This window comes from Maylandia zebra, linkage group LG9 (genome assembly GCF_041146795.1).
Source record: "Maylandia zebra isolate NMK-2024a linkage group LG9, Mzebra_GT3a, whole genome shotgun sequence".
NCBI classification, from domain to species: domain Eukaryota; kingdom Metazoa; phylum Chordata; class Actinopteri; order Cichliformes; family Cichlidae; genus Maylandia; species Maylandia zebra.
Genome location: NC_135175.1, coordinates 9,279,437 through 9,304,675, shown reverse-complemented (window position 1 = coordinate 9,304,675; position 25,239 = coordinate 9,279,437). Strand labels below are relative to the sequence as shown.

The 25,239-nt window shown below is 40.5% G+C and overlaps 1 protein-coding gene across 2 annotated transcripts in view; it reads right to left on the bottom strand.

The window, feature by feature from the left end:
• adarb2 (adenosine deaminase RNA specific B2 (inactive)) overlaps positions 1 to 12,145 on the bottom strand; it is a 218,333-nt gene extending 206,188 nt beyond the window's left edge. Inside the window, exons 1-2 of one of the 2 annotated variants that reach the window (XM_076887957.1) lie at positions 11,328 to 12,145; positions 1,624 to 1,713 (exon numbers count right to left, since the gene is read on the bottom strand). In XM_076887957.1, the coding sequence (XP_076744072.1) occupies positions 1,624 to 1,713; positions 11,328 to 11,430 (193 nt within the window). In that variant the 5' untranslated portion in view covers positions 11,431 to 12,145. The remainder of the gene's footprint in view (positions 1 to 1,623; positions 1,714 to 11,327) is intronic. The other variant, XM_004568493.5, reaches the window with a different exon arrangement.
• Between the last annotated feature and the right edge of the window lie 13,094 nt (positions 12,146 to 25,239).

Sequence of the window (25,239 nt, the reverse complement as noted above, 5' to 3'; positions counted from 1 at the left end):
GAGTGCGACACACACACATGAGACACCAAACAAGCAACTGGCGAGATGAAGAAGAGGAGAGGATCAGGTAGGTGCAAAGTTATCACAGTTTATCCCAGCTCCAGTGTGTCACAGTTCAATAGCAGGTATGAGACCAGGTGGAACAAAGCATGGATGGCATACAATCCAGCATATGGCAGGTTCATCAACATCGAGCTTCTCACTTTTCTAGTTGTTTTACACTGGCTGTAAGTGTTTCTGGTTTGAAGATGAGGGACCCAGCCTACATAACCAGTACCTTTTGATAGATCACAGTGTTTCACTTTATATTCCTTTAACTTTAAAATGGGGCAATCTGCACAGAAACAACACAACCACACTGTATAAGTGAGTCTAAAAAGGAAGACAGCGTTTTTTTCCACTACTGTTATTTTAGTAAATATTTTTTCTGGTATAGTTTTAAAAAATCTTATTTCTAATCATATTACATAAATGATTACAGATTAAGCAATTTATTACTTTACCTCACCTAGATCAGCGGTCCCCAACCTCCGGGCCATGGACTGGTACTGGTCCGTGAGTCGTTTGGTACCAGGCTGCTAGAGTTGAGGCTCAGGTATGAAATTTATGGTTTTCAGGGTTTTTATTGCTATTTTTAAAAAATAATTTTTATTGTTATCTCGGTTTCCCTGGGTCTTTTCCTCTGTGTTATGAATAAATTGTCTTTCTTTTGGTACCAGTACTGGTTTTATTTTGTTGTATTTATCCACGACACCTTAAAAGCTGGTCCGTGAAAATATTGTTGGACATAAACCGACCCAACCAAAAAAGGTTGGGGACCGCTGATGCACGACTATTTGAACATGCCATGGTTTTAAAAAGAGACAAATAAGTACAGGACTAAAAGATTTTTAATAAATGAACTGTTTCTTTTCATCATTAATTCGAGAAAAAGACTGGAAAAGCAGCTGTACGATAAAGGCGTTTTTTACTGGTTTTACTGCTGCTTTCAGTGACTTACAGAGTATACCTTATGTCTATTATGTCTAAATATAGAATGGTGGGTATGTAGGTCCATGTGGGCCAACATTTGAGGCACTCTTAACCCGCAGATATCCTCTCTTTTTGTCCTTTACGCAAGGCAACATTTGTAGCCTGAGGTGCCACACACCCTTCACCAACAGCTCCGGCCCCAAAGCGCCACTGTCAGTGAGGTAGCGGAGGGGGTGGGGATGAAATTCTCCATCACGCCAAAGCCCATCCAAGCAGACCAATGCCAAAGCGCCGTGTGTGTACAAACAATTCAACTGAATCTGACTGGATGTATACTCAGGCCTTATCTGGGCAAAGCCAAATACTCTCTGAGCTATCAAAGGTAATGGATGAGTGATTGGAACTCTAAGTTTTTCGGGCAAATGCAAACACATCTATTACGCTCCACCACTTCAAGCTGTACAAATCAAAATCGGGGCAGCAAGAAGGAAAAATAAACTACACAGCATGTGACTGTTAGGAAACTTGGAAAAAACATCATTTTGCATATCGCACCGATCAGCCTGCAGGTCTAAAACTCTAACTCGGCCAACCCTGCGGCGATGCAACATCAGACACACTTAATGCAGGGAAAGATTTTTTTCTAAATACCTTTTAAAGGATTTGCAAGATAAGCCTGTCGGTCTCTCCTAGAAGGGGCCCCTAAAGGATCCTGGAATCGATGGATGGGAGAGGGATTTACTGTAGGGCAAAGAGGGGGAAAAATGTTATTTAATGCTTGCATGTGAGCAGAATAATGAAGTGGCGAGGATATTCGCATATGCGCTCATCATTATCAGTGCTCCTAATCTGCCATTAAGCAATTCCATCAGCTACAGGGATCTAATATTCGCTGCAAAAAGAGCGTATTTATCATTTACTATGAATCAACTGCTATCAGATGTATTTACATAGTGAGGAAGGAGTGTAAAAACACTCTTGACCCCTCATGCAGAGAGAAGTAAAAAATATCAGTGGTAGAAAATATTCTGTACACAGGCACAGTGACTGAGCTAATCATTCAGGCCTCGCTACTACAGCATTTCCCATAATGCTTACCACTTATCATATAATGCACTAATCCAATAAGGATGTATGGCATCATCCTCGGGTTATTACAAAAACAGATAACGGAACAAAAAAACCAACCATGATCGTATTAAAGGGATCACACTGTTTAAGTTTAAAAATGCTCATCCAGATTAGCAGCTTACTACATCCAAGGTCCAGGCTAAAACTGCACTTTGTCTTAAGTTATCATCTTGGACTAGTTTTAAATGAATTACAGACTGTTTGCAGTTCTGCGCTATCGGCCACATTCATCATCCAAGATGGCGTCAGCTACCTTTAAATCCTGCAGTGTATAAATAATAAAGCTCGAGCGTAACCGTGCGTTAAAGTAAAGTAGTTTGCTTCTACACAGCTATAAATTCCAACAGTCTCCTGTTTCAGCTAGCATGGCCAAAACTACTGACCACCTATTAGCTTTAGATTCAGTGTTTTAGCACAACACTGTGTACAAGGTCAGCAAGTGCGTTTTTGACATCTTTCTTACAGCCCTTCATTCTTTGCACCCATTAACATTAAAACCTGACAGTCTGTAACATTTTTTCAGCAACATCATGAAGTTAATGCTAGTTAGCTTAGCTAGCTACAGCAAAACTGATAAATACAAACTAGAATCAAGAAGCTAGCTTTGTTTATTGATATCTAAAATCAGCAGTTTCAAGTGGTAAATCATACAGTGGTCAAGAGCAGAAGAACTGGAAAATATTTCATGCTAGCTCTCTAAGAAAATTCAGACTTTGCCTTCCCAAGCTGCTAACACCCACAACAAAAACCTACAAATGATGAAAAGCAGTGATTGTAGTCACCACCTCAGCCCAAATTGGTGAAGCAAGGTTAGGACAAGTTTCTTAGAGAACAGGCCGTGCAACAACATCTCTCCGCACACTGAGAACTCTTTTGGAGGTTGTTAAAAGGTGTAGCTTTCTCTCCGACCTCCGGAGAGAGCCCTCAGGAGAGGTTCTCTTGTAAAACGCTCCATCTTATTAATGGAAATAAATGCCGTTAGTGCCCCACCCCTCTTCCCCCACCCCCCCACCACTCCAGCAGTAAGACGTGTCTATTCTTGGCTAAAGTCTCCTTCATTAACGTTATCTCAAATAGGCACCGAGTCTGATGGCTAGAGGAGGGACGGCAAGCGGCTAAGCTGCTTCATCCAATTTCATTATTCCATATGAGGCGGGGTATCAGTGTTAACTTTGCTATGTCAGCAAAGCACACGAGGCAGTTGTGCTGTTGTGTGGCTGAAGCATGACATAAGGCGAGAGGTGCCAGCAGCGCACGCTTTGCCAGCTGATCAGATGCTGACAAAGGCCATTCACGTGTTTGTGAGTTTTAATTTCCAAATGCACTCGAATGGCGAGCGAACACATTTCAAGGCTGACTTGCTGTATTTTGGACCGAGTTGGTAAAACAGCACAAAGCTTTTTTTGGAGCCCATATCCTAGCACCTTCTTCAGCTATTTTCTGCTTATGAAATATTTCCCTTTTCATAGCAGCAGCTACCGTGCTGTGAATACGCACATGAAGCTGGAGGATAACAATAACAGTGTGTGTGCTTCAGGGAAGAGGGAGAGAGAGAGGGAGACAGAAACTGAAAGGAAAAGACATGAAAGAAAGGAAGAAAGGGAGAGGAGGGATGAAGAAAGCGTGAAACTGTGGACCGTCAAATGATCTGGCCTCTCTCCAGGCATGATGACTCAGGGATGATGGCACAGTTAGAGCTAATTAGGATCATAAACTGGAGAAATGTTTTGCCACCATGATGTGTGGGGTGCTTCCACACTATTGGCAGGACTTCGCATTAGATGTGAGAGCTAGTCTTGATGGCATGATAAAATAATAATAACAGCGATGATAAGACACAAAAAATCCACTGCCATGAATTAAAAACTTGAAATTTTTAGGTGAGCGAATCTAGTTCAGAATTACCAGACTCAGTTTAGTGAAATGTAACCACACTACAGCTCTGTTTCTGTTTGACTTTGGCAGTCACAATGTAAGAACAAGCATGAAAAGTGCATTTTGGTTGACATTTGGAGTAAATCGAGTGCGTAATTTTGCTATTAGAAATGCAATTTCTTTGCATTTTACAGCTCTGTCTTCACACTAAAACCCTTCTATACAGTCCAGCTGCCACAATCCAGATAAGATGAGAGGAGGTGATAAAAACAGCTTTCCATATAACTGTGAAGGTTGTTAGAGATACCAGCTGCATGAAGAATACACCTCATCTACATGTTGTATTGGATGAAAAAGCTAATGTTAGTTACTGTTCCTCTAAAACCTTAAGTAGGAAAGATGAGATAGTATTCTTTATCTTAAATATCAATGCAACAAAAATGCTAAATATTTTTTAAAAACCAAATTATTACCATGTAAACAAGCTGAAAATTAAATATATTTATATATATGTGATTTTGGTTCATGATATAAATGAAACTGGTATCAGGATGATTTCAAAGGTAGGAAGGTCAATAAAATTTCCCCCTTTTTCATTTTTCTTTTTTTTTTGTCTTGTTCTCAGCTGCAAACTCTACAAGGTCCATCTGAAGACAGAAAAATAAGACCTGCCGTCATGTTAACAGCAAAGAAATGGAAACTGCCTGAAAGCAGAGACAGAAAACAAACGATCAAATGTTTAAAACTGTGACCCTTTTTTCATTCTGCATTATTGTACGATCTAAATGCCTTCGGTTTTTGGATTTCTGGTTAGGAAAAACAAGATGCTTAACAATATCGCGCTGTGCCTTGGGAAACCATGGCAGCGTTTTGTCTTTAGTTTGCAGCCAAAATGAATATTGACTCAACAAAAACATAAAAAAAAACATTCAAAGCACACATACACACACACAGTGGAAAAAAAAGATGTCTGAATTGTTCCTTTAAATTGTAATCCCTACTCTTACTGGATAAACAAATCACCAGCTTGTTGCTCCCAAAGCATCGCACATGTTCCCTTGTTAAAAGCTCTCTCATCGATCTAACGTGCATCTCAAAACATACACAATAGTTACACTATTGCTCGGCTGTTGCTCACATCTGGCATCAGCCCAACAGCAGCAGCAGCAACAACAACAACAAAAACTTGCTTGACAGTTGCTACGAGACATCCAAACTCTCTTTTACACAACAGGCTCTCTCATGTTGCGTTGTTTTGTGGACTGCAGACGCACACACACTGACGGGAAGCGATAATGCCGTCGAGTTGCCGTGCCACATCTGTGTTTATGAAGACTGACAGCTCCCCGCGAACGGCGACATGTACTGGGCACACAGGCGACAAGAACACACACACACGCGTGCACGCAAACAAATTAACACACACAGAGGCATCACTCTGGAGCACAATTTCCATCAGAGCGGCACACGCGCATTAGTGGCATGCAGTGTAACCAGCTCTCAAATGTCTCCACCAAAGTAGTCATTGTTGTGAAAGCTCTTGTGGACAGGCTGATGAAGCGTAACACATGACTAACTCAATTAAACTGTGTTTTTGTTGTCATAGCAACAAGTGCAACAAGGTATTTGCAATGAGTAATACCCTTATCTTTCCAACTGTGGGAGTCATCAAACAACAGGCTAATTAACTTAAGTGTCACCTTCTGCATTTTTTAAATCTGCATCTGTGCTTTTGATACTTGTTCTGATTCATTCTCTCCGCAGCCTGACTGAGGCAGCTCTTGCACTCCGCGTGTTATTGAGACATTTCGCCATGAAATTTGTTTTCTGGCCCTGAACTTTAAGTACAATTTCTCACTGCCGAGCTCCAAAAAAGCCAAGAGGGACTATTACCAGATAATTACTAATTATGCTAATGTGCTAAAGTTGTGCTATTCCTTTTCCTTGGTCATTTTATCAGCTGTCCTCAAGAGACCACAATGAGTAGTAATAACCTTTTTTTTCCCCAGCCCCCTCCTCCGCCCACCAGCTAAACGCTCAGTCAGCTAGAGGACGCCGTGTCCTAAACCGCAGACTCCTCCGCCGCTACCCTTAATCAGGAAGTGCCTGTAAATTCGCAGAGCCATGCGTGCACACACCGCAGAACACGGCGCCGCTTCCATCGGCACTGACCTTCATTAACCTCATAAATGCCAGCGGTGTTTCTGTTGCAGCTCTTAATGCAGTTATCAGCACAAACACAAACAAATGTGACAGAAGTGTTTCAGGAATAAAACTAGTGCTTTTCATCTGTGAAACAAACCTCTCTCTCTTTCACACACACACACACACACACACACGCACACACACACACACACTGTGTGACATTGGGCTATCCCAACATGGAAACCAAGCACCAATAACTGCATTCCTCAACCAGAAACCTTCCCACTCCTGATGACAATGACCCTACACCAGGAAACTGGTGCAAGGTGTGCATTGGCTCAGGTCCTCTCTGTGTTACCGCAGAGTGAGTTTATTTATCAGTGGATTCTGCATGTGAATGTAGGCCAATGCAGAGACCATACTGCAACTGTTACAATGCATGTGTGCATGACGGGGACAGTTACGCTAACATTAAACAATGATCTGAATGAATGCTGATTAAAACACTGTCATCGTCCTTAAAGGTCTCTCACACATCACTGCAGACTCGGCATGCTTGGACCACTTTCACTATTCCAACTTAAATGTAATCATTTTTTTAGCCAGATTTACTATTGAGCATTACGACTGTTTTTTCTTTTTCTTCTATTATTACTCACATTGAGCTTTTTTATTTTTTATTCTCAAAGACAGCATGAGCATCCTGGATTCTATTTAAAAGGAACCTTCGATTTATATATACTTGCTTTTTCTATAATTTATATGCTGCTTAAAAAAGAAAAAACTTGCAGTTTTGTTATGGGTGGGGGTGGAAGGGGTGGGGCTTATTTGACAGATGTTGGTAGGGAGGCAAACAGCAAATGACAGGAGAAAAATGGACATGACATTCAACACGTGTCCGTGCAGCTGGAATTAGCGGCAAGATGTAAACAACGCATAAAAAATGAAGAGTTGCAAACAGAGTCTCCAAAGTATATGAAGTTCAAAGCCAAATCTGGAAGATTTGCAAGGTGTACGAGGTTTAGCATGAACACAAGTCAACAAAAAAGCTCCAAGTGATCAGTCATAAGCAGTAAAGACCTTAAAGGACAGTGCAGCAAATAACAGCTACGAAGAATCGTGTTTCCTACAAAGCAATAAAGGCAAAACAGGTAAAGGTACTATATCTAAGACAAACAACACTGACAGACAGTGGGCTAGTGTGGTTACGTAATTCAATTAAAGCAAAGGCTGTTTTGTGTGCATTTTGTATACCGTCTATGAATCTTCAAATACTGCTAACGCTTCTATCACAACTGTGAAAACACAGCTTGTTCTCTCCGACAGGCTGCAACACATCTTCTTTAATCTCAGAGCTATTTTGGTCATTCCGAAATACATTCCAATACAAGAATGTTTGGTTTTCTTCCAGTAGCATCAGTGACTAGCACTAGCAGACAGTAATATTACTGGTCTGCACAGATACCTGGCTGATTAAACCAGTGCAGATGCAAAGTTCTTCAAATTTGTGAAATCGTAAAGGACAGTCTGCTCTGAGTCTGTGCCCCCTCTTCTTGACCTCTGCCCCTCAACTCAGCGGCGCCTCTATCACCACCGTTAGCGCTGAGAGGGAAGCGGGATGATACGGTACAGCCAGGAATTCCACTCACTCTTCCCTCCCTCTGCTTGGTGAGATGTCAGATAGTCACAGAGGATCACTGGGTGGGTGGGAGAGTGGGGGGAGAGGGTGTTTTATGTTGATTGACCCAGCCGCCGAGCTAATGTTTACTTGCGCCTCTCCAGAACGGAGATGTTCAAATGCGTGTAAACCCTCGCATCCCTCCACCTCAACTTTCACCGCCGCCACGGCAGCCCACACTCGACCCGTCTGTCGCCGTCGCCAGCTCACCAGGAAGCAGAGCGTAAGCAGTAATTGCTATATAAATTATGTTACACTCTGTGTTTTTCACATTTCCCCCCTCGGCGCTCTTGATGATACGCTGATATACTGTACTGAGAGTGCAGGGTGATAAGTGTGGCTGTAAAAAAAAATAATGTTGGCCAATAAATCTCGGCGGTGCTTATTTTTGTCTGTAAGAAAGGCACACTGTGGATAAAAGAGCAAGAATATGCTGCACATATGCCGCGGTTTAACAAGGTCACGTCGTACAGATGACTGACAGGCGGGAATCTACAGGCAGATTTGTCAAAAATCAGGGGAGTGCATCATTCACCCAGATGTGCACGACTGTATTTGTGCAACTGACGTCCCTTTAGGGACACAGAGCTCACGGCTGTGACTAATTAAGAGGCAGATCCTCTGTGTGTCCACGAGTCCATCTGAGGGGGATAACTCTGCTCACACTGTGCTTAAAGAACAGCAAAAAAAACAAAAAAAAACAGCGAGTGAGGTGTACATCTGCACAACACCGAGCTGACAGGAGTGCTGGAACCAGAACAATCTGAGGAGGCGGCGGCTGTCAAACAGCAGCTGAAAAAGCAGCTGATGGATTCAGTAAGGTGTGTCATTTTTAGGAAATCTGAGCAGGAGCAGTGAGGGCCGCCTGCTAAAAAGATGTTAGCAAATACATCCCCAGGCTGTAATCTTCACTCTTTACTTATTTATCCTGCCCATCCAAAAGAAATGAGCAAACACACCCAAAAAAGAAAAACAAAAAAAGGAGTCTGATGGAAAAAGAAATTAATCGAAGTTGCTGAATCTGCTTAGAACCTTTTGAATACACACGCAGGTTTTAGTCCATCTACAAATAATCTGCAGCCTTTTCAAGGGATTAAGCCACAAATGCAACCAAATAATCCCTCAGTGATTTATTGATTTATTGATTTATTTTCCTTAAAGTCTATACACATAATTGTGTGGAAATCTCGAGATGATGCTCGGCTGGCATTTGAGATGAAAGATGACGATGATCGGTTAAAAAAAAATGGAAGCTGGAACCCTTCAGTCTGACACTGGGCTTTTATTTTGACAGTTTTATGAAACGTTTAAATTTGAATACAAGCGTCAAGACAGGAAGAGCAGAAGAGTCAGCGGCCATCAGCGCGTCCCGAAGCCACAGTTCATTTACAGCCGGCCCCTGAACTGGCCCCTAATGTCCCGTGTTATCAGAATGAATCAGCAGAGCTGATAAATTAGCTGCTCGGAAATACACGCAGCGAGGGCCTGTCAGCTAATGTGCGCGCGCGCTTGTGTGATACTCATATGCAATGCTTAATGTTGTGGAACCAATTCTGTCGTTTTCCATTATGTAAATACATTTGCCTCAGCACTATATTTTATGTATTGTCTCCCTTGTCTCAATTACTTGGGCTATTAAAAATCAAGAGGTTATGGAAATGAGATGCAGTTGTCTGTTTTGTAGTTTGATGACAAGTGCAAAGTGTTTATGAAAGCTCGTTATGCATTCAATTGCAGTCGGATACGTCAACACGCTCCGAGCGTTCATCCATATTCCACAATGCAATGGGGTGGCACGTCAGTGTCTTCAAGCATAAACAACACAAACGGTCGTGTTATCATCTGTTATGCGTATAAATAAATAAAAATAAATATTGCTTAAATCTTCCTCCTCCTTTTTTATGGAGATGGCAGAAAAAGAGGAGGTGAACAAAAAGCAAAGAGTTTGAGGCCTGTGCCAGAGCAAACAAGTGCTCGGTGATTCAGTTCAGTATTAATTAGCCAAATAAGAATACCTGAGGAAATAACCGGCGAGGTTTTTATTTTTCTTCTTCTAAAGAATCAAAGCATTCCCTGACATATCAATAATAGCTCCTTTCTTGATCTTTCAAAATGTCACTTTGCAGCTCTTTTCCCTCTGTGAAGTGCAGCACGAAGGAAGTTGGGATAAAATTACTCAGCAATCACGGATTAATTTTAGCAGCGAGCAATGCTGTGTTTTCACTTGTGACCACTTTTCTTGTTTTTTTCTTTTTTTAAAAAAGCAGGAATGCAAAGTCTCAAAGTGAGAGGTGCTGAGGTGGAAATGTTTCATCAGCCAGAGTGCTGTGAATTGTATTATTTTTATTTATTTAATTTTTTTGCATCATATACATAATATTTCACAAAGGTAAGAGTGTCACTGGCAGAGAGGATGCAGGGCATTTAAAACACACAAGGGATTTGTTTACCATGAACCCCCGTCAGCATCCATTACAGCACGGCTGCAGGGACAGGCGCTGAGCCTTAGGAAAAAAAATCCTCACTGTTATTATGTTTCAGTCACTGGAAATCAGCATGCTTTTCTGTTTTCATTACACATATAATTGGCTGTTTTACAGTTTGTCTCCAATTGTTAATCCACTGATTTCTTCATTAGAAGCTCCATAAAAGGAGGCTGGAAGCTTAGAATTAGAAACAGGCACAAATAAAAAATATCAAGACAAAAAAAACAAAGAAATATTATTTTGAAGGGCCAGATAAAATAATTGTAGGTCCCTGCTCTTTTTGTCTCCCTGTTGCAGGCCCATAACTGAGTCCTAAACTTGAGGCTTCTCTGTGTAGCAGTACAGCAGTGCAGTTTTAGCCTCTAATGGGTGAAAATTCTGTTTAGATGAGACAACAGGGGAAAAAAAGGAAAAGGACAAAAAAAATGTGAATTATTGGGATTTTGCAGTGTTTTCCAGCGTGGAGGAGGATGCTCTTTAATTATGCTACATTTTGAATATTTAAACTTACTGACAAGAACTGATGTGGCAATCTAACTGAAATTATGGAAGAAATCAGTGAGGACAGGATTCATGTGTATGCGCTGCTAAAAAAAAAAAAGAAGAAGAAATCAGTGTTAAATATTGACAGCAGCCGTTCTGTCTACCGGAGAGCACGTTTAAAGCTCCATAAGAGCGAAATAATACTTTCATTGTCCGCTGTCCCGTCAGGTATAAGACACAACGAAGGCTCTGCGAGGACGACGCACGCAGCGGCAACTAAACTTTACACGAGAAAGGCGATTTAAAGCCGCCGTCTCCTCCTAAACAGAGATCACGTTTTTTTTTTCTTCAGTCACATTTCAAATATGCACTATTATCCAAAGCCGCCGTTATCGGAGCAGGAGCAGCAGCGAGGTGCAGGCTCCACCGGGCTGTGCGCTCCGATGCTCCGCCAAGGTGCGCACGACCTCTGGAGAGAAAGCCAAAAAAAGAAGAAAAAAGAAAAAAGGAAACAAGTGGTCTAAAGTTTCTTTTCCGTTCTTTCTGTTTGCTTTTACCTTTTCTCTTGGATCGCCTCCTCCTCCTCCTTCTCAGCTTGCATTTCACCTGGCCGCCCTGAGCCCCCGACGCGCGGCTGTTGTTTCCAAGTACGGATGCCATCAGCGCAGACCTTTGGAGCGAGGCGCAGGGATAACTTGAACTCGGCGGCTCGATTCTCCTTTGTACTTGTCTGGCGTCAGCCTCCGTTGCTCTCTGATTGCGCTGCGTCCTCGGCTTTGACGAACACTCGGACTATATTTTCGGCTCTTCTTCTTTTTTATCCCTTCAAACCAGGGAGAGGAGCTTCGCGTCTCGCTGTTCCTGTATCACCTCAGAAACTCCAGCTCGCCTCCAGCTCATAGAGAGACTGTGTTCGCAGCGCAGCGTGGCAGCTCTCAGCAGCACTGATCCCGGCTGCTTCGCTCCTCTCAGCCAGTTTTTGCCGCGCCTCTGCAGAAATTTTGGCATCAGCCACTTTGAATTCAATCATGCAGGACGCCTATCTATTTGCTGCCGAGTTTTCTAATTAGGGTCCAATCCTGGCTGTCTGGGAGGTGTGACATCACCAGCGACACCCACCAGCTCACACCCCTTCTTCACCCAGTGCTGTTTTAAAAACGTTTCGTCTCATTCCACTTTTTTACTTCACTTTTTTTTTACATGGCAGGGGAACTGTGTTCTTCTCAGGGAGGGGAAGGGGTCAAAGGTCAGGCAAGGATAGGACGTTTACCATCACCAAAGTACCAAATGTGGTCTTCTGCTTCATATACTGCCTGCTGCAAACCCAGTCACCACTAACTTGAGGCTCAAAGGAGAGACAGGGATGCAGAATGAGATGAGTGCTTCTCCTTTCTCTCCTTGTACAGTTGTGTTTGTCTTGCAGGATTTAGGATTTGCAATCTTCTTGTGGGATTAATGTTCTGAAATAAATTCCCTCTCTGTGGTCTGAAGTCATAGATGTCCATGGAGGAAGATTATTCTCAGACGCATTGCTCAGCTGTCTTTTCAAAGGCATCTTTAACGGACTTTTCTTACGAAACGTATTTTATTCTGAAAATCCTGTTTTGACTTTTGCAGGTGACCTTCATCACACATGGCAAAAACTCTTAACGGTGTGTTGTATTCGTAAAGTTTGAAGATTGTGACATTTTGGCATTATTGTGTGAAAGCGCGGTGTGAAGGCTTTCACAAAGCATTTGTGGTTTACCTAGCTGCAGGTAATTGTTTTATTCCCCCGGCCTCTGCAGCAGAAGGTCAGGTGTGCGTTGGGAGGAGGCGCTATGGTACTGCCGGACACATTCAGGAGCTCGGAATAAATGCAGGTTTGTTAAGCCCTAATCAAGAATGCATTAAGCTTGTACAGCTGTTTCTTTTTTCTTTTCTTTTTTTTTTTTTACAGTTGGTGAATAAATAAAAGAGAGTGATATTTAATACCTAACAAAACATAGCCTGCTGTTGCCTTGATTTTTCCCCCCAAAAGACCCCCTTTACCTTCACAGGGCCCCAGCCGCTTTAGTTTTTATGATAAGAAAAAGAAAAAGCAGTGCTTTTGCTGAAGAACCAGCATGACACGTTTGCTGATGTCAGATTGAAAAGTCACTTTGAGGCTTTGTTGTTGGGTGGAAACATTTCCTCCCAGCCTCAGGGGCAGGGAGAAAGAGAGAGAGAGAAAGAACGAGAGCGAGGGTGCCGGGGCCGTCCGCCAGGCTGCAGTCTGCCCTCAGGACGCCCACAAATATCCATGTAAATTGCAGTTTAAGAGAAATCAATATAAGTGACAAGTTGCCAATGCCACTATCTGGGGCAGTAATGAAGGTGTGCTGGCGGGGGGGGCTGGAAAATACACAGATAACAGCAAACTGGCTGAGTGGGGTGGAGGTACAGGTTAGAGGAAAGTGTGTGTGCACAGACACACATGCACAGCAAGGTCAGTAAGTGATGGATGCAAAGAACCACTAACTAACCTGGTTATCTTTATGTTCAACAGTACCTATGGCTGTACTACCTCAGTGCTCTACAAACACTATATAGCAACATGTTTCTTTAACTGTAGTCTACTTGATTGGTGAGAATTGAGCCCGATAGATTGTAAAAAAGATAAAATCCGTTAGATATCAGTAACAATTACTTTTTTAAAGGTTGTATCTATGACATAAATGTTAAAATACAAGCAGCAGGAGACAATATTATTAAATTTATCTGATTATTTATCTCCATTAATTGACTGTTCTGTATCTATAAAACTGTTTACACTGTTCTATTGAAACACGCGCGCGCGCACACACACACACACACACACACACACACACACACATGTTCCCAGATATTCAGGAGAAATTTTAAAGGTACAGGAAATCCTTCTTTTAAGGGTATTTAATTTCCTACTCACCTTAAGCCTCACCTCTTGAACTGAAGTCAGTCTCTAACACACAAAAACACGCAAAAACATATTTATTTATTCTTAATATTGCAAGAATTACTTCTTGTCAGTGACCTCTCCATCTCTGAATAGCTGACAGCAATCCAGCTAAAGAACCACAACAGTTGGTTATAAGCTAATATTATCTCACCTAATGTTGGGCTTGAGTGTCCTAAAAATCACACTTTCTCTCTGATAGGTTCATTAAATAGGTTAATTACATACTCATATGAGTTTATTCACCAAGTATCTGAGTTCAGCAATGTTAGAGCCACTTTACAGTTTCACAAACAATGGCTAACAGAGGCTAACACTGGCAAAAACAGCATCTAAAAGAGGCTAACGTGAACAAAAATAGCAGCTAACAGAGGCTAACATGAACAAAAACATCAGCTAAAATAGGCTAACATGAACAAAAACAGCAGCTAAAAGAGGCTAACATTAACATAAACAGTAGCTAAAAGAGGCTAACATGAACAAAAACAGCAGCTAAAAGAGGCTAAAATGAACATAAACAGCAGCTAAAAGAGGCTAACATGAACAAAAACAGCAGCTAATAGAGGCTAACATAAACAAAAACAGCAGCTAAAAGAGGCTAACATGAACATAAACAGCAGCTAAAAGAGGCTAACATGAACAAAAACAGCAGCTAACAGAGGCTAGCTCTGATAACACTGCAACTAACAGTTGCTAACAGCAGCTTAAAAAGCCTAACAGTTCCTAATTTTGGCAAGGTTATCCTTTAAAAATCACCTCAGTTTTGCTATACAACAGAAGTGTTCTTCACTGAGTTTTCAACTGGTATCAGAGTCCTTTCACAAAGATTTACAGCCTCGTTCAGAGCAAATAGGCGTGGAAACATACTTACAGCTGATGTTAACAGTGAACTGACAGCTTACACTCACTAAAGATGAATGGCGCCCAGAGTTGTTTGTTCTGCAGTAGGCACTATAACTAGGATTATGCACTTGAATTGGGAGGGGTACACAGCTCAGTTGACTGCAATCTACAATCTACTGACATCTAGTCGTGAGCAGTGTTGGTCAAGTTACTTGAAAAAAGTAATTAATTACCTAGTTACTTAGTTACTTAGTTACTTTTTAAAAACACGATTTACAACCTGAATAAGTAATAAAGCGATAGCTCTTTCTGCCCAATTCTACTTTTTCTACATAATCCATCATACAAAATGTAATCAAATGGAAAGGTCCCCTTTTAAAACTTGTTTTATTAGTTTTAATCTTTTAACTTTATGCATCAAGCAAAAATTTAATTATATGCAACATTCTCTGACTGGAAGAAATTTGTTTAATATTTAAACCTATTTTCTGCACATTCCAGCACATAAAATAAAATATGTTTTGTGTTTACACTCACTCTTTCAAACAGATGCAAGTAAAACACAGCAGAAAATAAATAACATCAAAGACTAGCGGTCCTTTTGCTCTATTTTCACCTGTAAAGCAGGAGCAGGGTAGGCGGAGGTTTACCCTGGTGCAGGTGTGCCACAGCGGTCAGTGGAAGAATCCACGAGTTTCTCTGTGAGTTTCCCATTACGTCGTAGCGCACTCGGTGCTTGCTCGGACGTTTAGGGGTTTTTCTTCGCTGTAAAAAGAAGTTTTCTTCCCACGCACAATGGACGCTAATGTTTTTGTCACTTTTTATGCAATCAAACTCAAAGTAAGGTCAGTACTTCCACGATTTAAACGCTGCACGCTCATACTCTCTCCCGCACTCGGTATATTATCCATTGTTGATCTGCACACAGCTGTTGTCACCAACGTGGCACTCGCTTGTCACTGTCATGAGACGTTCTCGCAAAAAAATCACGGTTTTAGTAACGCAGTAACGCAGCGTTCCTACGGGAAAGTAACGGTAATCTAATTACCGTTTTTACAATAGTAATCCCTTACTTTACTCGTTACTTGAAAAAAGTAATCGGATTACAGTAACGCGTTACAAGTAACGCGTTACTGCCCATCTCTGGTCGTGAGATTTTACAGACTGTACCTTTTTGCTTGAAAGTGAACTTAAAAGTAAAGCTAAATTTATAGTATTATAAAACACGGTTCTTTTTAAAGAAGCTACTAGGAAGAAATATTTGTTTCTGTCAACTAAGCCATTAATTAATTTTAAACTTAAGTGGAAATAAGCTGAGAACATGTTTAATTAATTACCTCAGATTTACTCATATCAATCTCAAGAGCTGGCCTAATAAGGTTTATAAAAACATGTAATAACTATAATTCACTCAAAGGGCACTCACAATGGTTTTGAGATTAAACTTCCTCTCTTAGACAATTTTTTAAAAGATGGGGGAAGTAGAGGAAGCTTAGATATCTTGATATTTTTTTTGGTAGACGAATTATCCAAAATACATTTCCCATAATGCATCTTAGATCACCCTCCATGCCTGGAGAACATCCAGTTTTTCTAAATGTTAATTTAATTCAATTCAGTTTTATAATTGCTATATATCCAAAATACAGGAAACTTAAGACTGACTACTGCAAAGGAAAAAAAAAACCCATTCATGACATGTAAGTCAAGGTTAAATCAGGGCACAAAAAATATCTGCTTACGTAAAAAAATCACACCAAACATATAATGGAATGTTCCAGTATTTCTGTGTTTACTTATGAGACGTATTTTGCCAAACACTTGGCATTAGTTTGATGTCATATCTATGGATTAAAGAGTTAGATTTAAATTGTGATTACAGCAAACACGTGGCAACGGCTCCTCTTTTTTCCATCATCAAATCAGGCACCTGCAATCTAAGATAAGGAGGCCAATCAGTACATTGCTCAGACACATTCATTTTCTGCACTTTTGATTTGTGTGTGTATATATATGTATATGAATATTTGCTGGAATATGACTGTCTTACAATTAAGAGACAGTTGAGTTCTTCTCATCCACCACCTGTGATTGCCTTCTCTCTCTCTTTTTTGTAGCTGTATTCATTATTAGAATAATTAATATAGCACACTCGCTCGGTGTTCAGGTAAGGTTGTCTCCATGGTAATACATGTGTTGTGCTCTAATCAAAATGCTGTAATTACCAGTTGTTTTTCTTAACTCTCAGTTGAGAAACAGTTTGTGTCAACATTGAGGAGTGTTTTAGCCTTGAGACATCTCTGCAGGAGAAATGAAAGCTGCTACGGCTCTCAGGAAGTCTTCAGCCCACGGTACAACAGCCCTGTCTGAAAAATATGTGCTGTTTTTTTCAGTGCATGCTTTTATGTGTTACCAGTTTTTCGAGCATTGTTTGGAGCGTTCACTTTGCATTGTTGCCTTCAAGTTGTGACATTTTTCGTCTCAATCTCACACCCTTCGATGGCTTTTCAAAAAGAGGAAACAAACAGGACCCAGAATATTGTGGTTTTAAATGTGTCGCATTAAACAATGATGCTGCTTGATGGAAATAGCAGGAATTTAGTGAGACCAAGTTAACCAGCTTATCAACCCTCCCAGTTGACATAGTGGAACTGGAAGCCTAGGGAGGCCTATCATCAGTCTCAGGGTGAGTATTGACTTTAAGCTTTACTGATGTTTTTTACAGGCATGGGATGGTAGTAGTGAAGGTGGGGAGGATTAGGTGGCTGTGGCCTTATCAGGTGCTCAGGCTCCTCACAAGGCGAGCGACTGGGAGACTCACACACACCTTCATCTCCCTTCCACAGCCGGTTTGCTCCTCAGACTCTAATCCAGCAGCACTTATAAGTCAGGCTGCACTCGCGTATTGTGTGTCGCATCCGCACTGTGCAAATAATGAGCATGTGAGAGCGTGTAAACAGGCTGTAATGTGTAAGATATGCATTTCTGCTTTTATGTTGCAAATGCAAAGTAGGTTTGCTGTGATAGAGAATCGCAGTACCTCTTATCTTTTCTAACTTTTAGATCTACAGATAAATTTGGCAATTTAGGGACAAACTTTATGACATCTGTATTTTACAGCATTAAGAAAATACAACTGCTTAGCTTCCATATTTATCCTGCAATGTGTTCTGTTGCAGGGAGCTTTACATACTCTTTAGTTTCATTACCCTGCATGTAGTTTTGCAGGCCTGTGGCACTTATTCACTTTGCTCATCTATGAAAACAGACATGTATGTAAATTTACCTTGTTATTCTTTTCATCTTCATTATATCACTTTATATAGTCAGCTGCCAGAAATAGCTGTTCATATACACATATGTATGTGTATATATATTACACATATATTTTTTTCTACATCTTTGCAAGCTACATATTTATTGGATAAGACAAAGGTAGCATTACGGTCACTATTAGCGTCACTGTTTGTTGAACAGTTATTAGAGATGCATGACACATATTCTAGTCACCCCCAACAGTAAGGGTACTGAATTTTTTAATAAGAGATGCTATGCAAACCATGAAACATAAACATTTTATTGCTTTTGCCATTTTGATTACAACAAGAAAAAGAAAAACAAATCAAATCCTGTATCCAGAATCATACCTTGTGAGACAGCTCCACCCGCAAACTGCAAAAGCTGCCTGAACTGCCATGTGATCACTGTGTACAGTGCAATTGCTGTGCCAAGCCTGTGTGTGCAATTGTTGTCTGTTATTTTCCTTGGAAACATGCATGGTGATTAAGCAGCGTTATCAGTGAAATCAATAACAAATACAAGTTCACACATTCTTGACAAATTATAAATCTTTGGTCATTGTAAAACATAACATGAGCTAAAAGCACGTACGTTAAACGGACGTCAAATGCGAAGATAACTGACAGATTCGCAGGAATGCACGGGTGAATTTCAGGTACTACACATAATTTAATTTGTAAGGATCCGAATGCTGGAAAAATAATTCTCAAATCTCATAGATGTTGACAATCATGGCGGCAGTTTTAGGTTTTTTTGTGTCTAGTAGGGAATAGACACACATACATATGCTACGACCATTACAGTAAGATTATTAAAGCCTTGAAACATGTTTTAAAATTCAAAGTTTCTTAAAAGATGCTCACAAATATGTGAGATCAGCCCTCCAAAACCGGAAGGTGATACCAACTCCAACAAGGTGATTCAGCACATTTAACCATGTGTTAAGTTACCCGAATTGTCCTTTCATCTACATAATAGCATTAACATCCAAGAATTGCCACAAAGAAGATATTAAAAAGCGCATATAACGGTGGGAAGGACATTTCAGGAGTAACAATGCCAATGATATTAAATTTCTAAGCTTCCAAAAAGACCAAAAACACAAGAGTGCAAACACAAGAAAAGGATAGCAACCAATTAAATGTCAAATCAACAGGGCACTCCAAGAAATCTGAATAAAAATTTGTATGAGAATGCTTAAATCTGAAAGATGGAGTAGTAGTACTGCCCCCATAGAGCCAATCAGCATTAAAAAAGGGGAAATATATTAGCCCATCTTGTTGTTGTGTTGACACATGTGCACAGTAAGTGGTTCCTAACTGTTTCAGCAGTTCACAAGTTGTTAAAGTGCGTGCCTGCATCATCTGAATCTAACAAGTAAAATCCGTTTTTGAAACATATTCTGTGGCAAAGCAACAATTCTTAAAATTCTTTGAACTGTGTTTTTAGGTTCCAGTGAACACTGACCAAAAATCCAGTGATCAAATGTTGCATCAAAATTCTGGGCAGTTAGCTTGCAGTACTGTGATCACAGTTAGGTTACATCAAGTGTAGCAAAGATTAAGTTCAGCCTTTATACCGACTTTATTGTGTCTAGTATAAAGACAGTATAATACACTGTCAGTGTAGGGGATGGAAATCAGCCAAGGTAGCGTGTGAAACATCTGCTTACATGTTGTTGAATTCAGCTGTGTAAATCCAGAAAGACGGAGCTCACATTAGAAAATATTGTTGTGATACTTTCTCTATGCTGAGCTATTACAACTGGGTCTCACTTTAACCCTTGACTATTTTCATTATTCTGTTTAGGTGTGGAGACAAAGTCACCCACTACAATGTTATTATTTTTACTGCATGTGTCCTAAATAACAGATTCAAGGTAAGAATTACAATTTAGATTGGAATGACAATTGTACTAACTTATATACAGGGTGGGCCATTTATATGGATACACCGTAATAACATGGGAACGGTTGGTGATATTAAAGTCCTGTTTGTGGCACATTAGTATATGTGAGGGGCAAACTCCTCAAGATGGGTGGTGACCATGATGGCCATTTAAAAGTCGGCCATCTTGGATACAACTTTTGTTTTTTCAATAGGAAGAGGGCCATGTGACACATCAAACTTATTGGTAATGTCACAAGAAAAACAATGGTGTGCTTGGTTTCAATGTAGCTTTGTTCTTTCGTGAGTTATTTACAAGTTTCTCTTTGTTCACAGCCATTGACATGTTGAAGAGGTTAACACGTGAGGAGCGGATCGAAATCATGTTGATATCTGGTGAACGCAGTAACCGGGTCATTGGAGCAGATTTCAATGCAAGACCCCCTACGAGACCACCCATCTCCCATGCTACAGTCAGCAACCTGCTTGCTAAGTTTCATGAAACTGGTTCAGTGTTGGATTTGCCAAAATGTGGATGCAAGAAAACTGTCACTAATGAAGAAACATCAGTGGCTGTCCTAGCTTCATTCAGCAAGACCCTTACAAACTCCAGCTACTGCAGCATCTCAACGAGGATGACCCAGATCGGCGCACAGAATTTGCAGAATGGGCAAAACAAAAATTGGAAGATTTTGTTCAGTGATGAGGCAAACTTTTATGTGAATGGTGAAGTTAACAAACAAAACCACCGCTATTGGTCTGACACTAACCCACATTGGATGGATCCCTCCAAGACTGTTGGAACAACAGAAGTGATGGTTTGGTGTGGTATATGGGGTACAACGATAGTGGGTCCATTCTTCATCAATGGAAACCTCAAGGCCACTGGATATGTGAAATTGCTACATGATGATGTGTTTCCCTCTTTATGCACTGAAGCTGGCACGTTCCCTGAGTTTTTCCAGCAAGATGGTGCACCACCACATTATGGGTGCCAGGTCCAAGCATTCCTAGATGAACAGTTTCCTGGAAAGTGGATTGGTCGTCGTGGGCCAGTTGAATGGCCCCGAGGGTCTCCCGATCTGACCCCCTTAGACTTTTATCTTTGGGGTCATCTGAAGGCAATTGTCTATGGTGTGAAGATACGAGATGTGCAGCACCTGAAACTACGGATACTGGATGCCTGTGCTGGCATTTCTCCTGCGGTGTTGCTATCAGAGTGTGAAGAGTGGGAGAAGAGGGTTGCATTGACAATCCAACACAATGGGCTGCACATTGAACACATTTTATAAGTGGTCAGAAACTTGTAAATAACTCATGAAAGAATAAAGTTACGTTGAAACCAAGCACACCATTGTTTTTCTTGTGACATTACCAATAAGTTTGATGTGTCACATGGCCCTCTTCCTACTGAAAAAACAAAAGTTGTATCCAAGATGGCCGACTTCTAACTGGCCACCATGGTCACCACCCATCTTGAGGAGTTTGCCCCCTCACATATACTAATGTGCCACAAACAGGACTTTAATATTACCATTCCCACGTTATTACGGTGTATCCATAGAAATGGCCCACCCTGTAGTAGTATTACATTATATCAGGTATCAATAGTGTTCCCTTTTTCATTTGAATGCGACAGAACACTCATCTGAAACTAAATACGAAACAATTCTTTGGCATAGGAAAGCTTGCCTATGCTGAAAAATGGCTCTGACTGATATTAACATGCACTAAGTAACACCCCGATTCATATTGAAGAATCTGCATTGAAGACCAGTCGCATCTGATGTTTTTATCTCCACAAAAGATCTGCCTAAGCACACATAAGCTTCTGCATGCAGATCCCACCAAGAAACAGATGCATGAAACAGGTGGGCATTTTGATAAGCTACATACTTCAGAAAACAAGTTTCAAGTGATGACAACAGGAGGAGAGGAACTGACATTTGTCACAAGCTGCTTTTTTTAAACAACTGACTAAGAAATCCAGCTCCAGCTGTGAATATGATCTGACTTTATGTAGAAACGAGATAAACAAATGCTTAACAGCATGTGTCAAGCAGGCCTTTGGATGTCCCACTTTACACTTTCAGTTTCCAGAGACGTTAATGGAAAAGTCAGCAGAATGAACGAGGAGCACGAGGACAGGTAGCAGTCACAGGAAACTGACTCCACAGCTTTTACAAGTCTTCCCACCGGCTTCAAGCACACCAGCAAATGCAGGTAACACATTGCACAAGAATGCATGCGACCAGGTAAATACTGTCAAACATGCCTATCGCTCGTGGCAAACTGTTAGGCCACACCTCGTTTCAAGGTTATTTTAAACAACTATATTAAACATCTGAAAGTGACATTGAACATTTCGTTTAACAGCACACGGCTACAGCCAGGGGGGCTAAATTCTCGCTGATGAACTGCCGGCACTGCACCTTTTCTTCAGCAACAATCTCTTTTGAATTACTTTCTTCCCCCCCAAACCTCACCCCACCCTTCTTAAGTGACACCCATTAATCACATTAGGTCTTTGGAAGAATTGTCTGCAGAGCGTCAAGTCTTGGCTGACCCCAGCATTTGGAGAGTGAAGATAAAGACATTGCACTGACAGCTCTGAAATGGCCCCTTTTTCGCGGGTCAGCGTTCGGGGGAATATGAATATTATTATACATAAAAAGAGGGAGAAAACAATTGAGTTTTTACTTCAGAGGAAGTAAATGACATTGGGAATTCTCAGACTTTCTGCTGCTATAGATAGATTGCCGGGGTAGGATTCAAATTAGCAAAGTTTTCAGAAAGCTCCGCGTATTGATTTAATATGTGCTCCCCAAATATATGAGCGCAAAGAGCTCATCATTAAAGGAGTCTTCTCTAATGTTACGGCTGTATTACTTAGTCTCTATTTTTGCTATCTGAAAACCAAACATATCCTGACATATAGGCTAATAAAATACTCTGGGAGTCAGTGGCGATTGTCTTTAATATTGGATTCCTTAATTTCTGAAAGCATTGAATATTATGGCGCTCTTTGTGAGTCTACATTCCAATCAAAACGTCTCTCTGAATAAGAACTAAAATCATTGCCCTTAATGTCACGAAACATTATCAGCTCTGTGGTTTGGTACAATGGAGCCATTGTGTTCAGCGGTGAGGGGAGCTTATCAGTGAAAGACAGCAAAGGAGAAAGGGACGGAGGAAATGAACAGAATAAAAGTAAATTTGATCTCTGATTTGCAATGGAGAGTTACTTACAGTGCGGGATTAGGACACCTTGTTCAACCAAAATTAAAATAATTTTCTTGCAAAGATATCTGTACATGTGTCGCTGGTTGCATTTTTTATTGTCATGCAAAGTTTAAATTCATCACATCGATTTACTTAGATTAGATCCACAAAGGACTCAGTTTATTTGTTCGCCACTGTGAAACATCCATTATTAATCTAGATGTGAGAGACTGAGCCTGCACAACTTATTCACACTTTAATTATTCATTGTTTGATGTTGCTTTTAATAAGAATATTGAATAAAATAATTAAAAAAATATATCTTCTCAGGGTAGCTACCTATCATTATTGGCTGTAAGGTAAGAAAGTTCATTTTCTACCTCTGCTTAGTGTTTCAACTGACAGTTTAACTTTGTACTCATAAGAAGCTGCTTTTCTCATCTCTTGGTTTGTAGGACTTTAGTGCTGCTGCACTGCATTTACAATATGGATGTGGTTTCTGGGTCTTAAAAGTGAAGGCAAATGAGGAAGTCCCTCATGGGAATGAATGTGCATTCTTTCTAACAGCCAGCAAACAGTCAAAAAGCTCCAAGCACATAGAAATAATCAAGAAAATGACCATCCTCTACACTTGATATATAACCACAGCAAAGGCTTTCCTTATGAGTTCAGTTTAGTCTTCTTCAATACAGTGTGATGTTATTTTTTTAATCATGCTTTTATAAATTTGCAGTGTCCACACTTTTTTAGTCAGAGCCAACCGGCACCAATAATCTTTGGTTAAAATAAATAAATAGAAAAAACAATACTGAGAGTGAAACGCTAAACCTGAGGCTTAAAAACTGGAGTTTGGAAACCACTCGTTAGATTTTAATAATAACATCATAATTAATACAAGTAATAAAATAAAACCCTGATTTTGCCTGCTTCTTTATTCACAAGGGAGGGGTCACCACAACAGATTGCATGAAGACTTTCTCCTGGTCGTGATTCAGGAATTTTGTTCTGTATGAGGGAAATGTGTTAACCACTATACTATGGAACAACAGCAATAATAATAATAGCACAGTACACGCCCACGAAGTGACAAATCCCCCAAATTTGCTACTTATAATAATAATAATAATAATAATAATGATAATAACTCACTATGTGTTAATAGACCTCTCTGCACTGAATCATACTTGTTATTCATCTCTGTCTCTCTTCCACAGCATGTCTTTCATCCTGTCTTCCTTCTCTCACCCCAACCGGTTGCAGCAGATGGCCCCGCCCCTCCCTGAGCCTGGTTCTGCTGGAGGTTTCTTCCTGTTTAAAGGGAGTTTTTCCTTCCCACTGTCGCCAGAGCGCTTGCTCATAGGAGGTCGTATGATTGTTGGGTTTTTCTCTGTATGCATTATTGTAGGGTCTACCTTACAAAATAAAGCGCCTTGAGGCGACTGTTGTTGTGATTTGTCACTATATAAATAAAAATAAATTGAATAAATGGAATAAACCATTCATATGTTTCTCAATTTTCTTACTTTTTCCGTTAGTCATTCATCCAGTTTGACTAGTTTCCTTTTTCCTGCCTCTAACTCTTTAATTTCAGACAACATCACTTAAACCTGACTACATTTCTTGTGAGCAGTATCTCTCAGTAGTGTCTCCATAAACCTGTTCCCACTTAGCTAAAGTGTATTTCCAGTGTTTAGTTGACTGTAGGCCTTTTATTAATTTTGCCTGTATTTTCCAATTTTTGCCTCAGTTAATTGCAAATGAGCTATATTTGCAATTAACACTTTGCAAATGTGTTAGCCCTTGGAAGTGTTTCCATAGATATGCTGCAGGATTTTATTGTCTGATTTCAGTCTCATTAAAATGAGTACATTGTATAGTGTTGTTTTGTTTAAAAACAATATTATTGTTCTTATTGAGACAAGAAAAACAAGTTTAAGCTCAAGCTACATATTTTCATGTTTGTTCCTGTTGTCACTGGTGTTTTCAGGCAGATGGAGAGTGATATCTGCACAGACAGATGGAGAAAGCTGCTGTAGAGTTCCTGAAGGTAAAGATGCTTGTTGTGCCAGGTCTGATCAGGCTGAATTCTGCAGCCAGAAGGGAAATGATGTACAGCTACATTTGTTTTTGTTGTTTCTTTTTCTTTCTTTTTTTTTTGCTCATTGGCGTCAGGCAGGTAAATTTCTGGAAACTCCCCTGACCTCCCTGACGGCAGATTTCAAGTACAGACCACAATCTGTGAAATAAAAAAACAGCCCTCT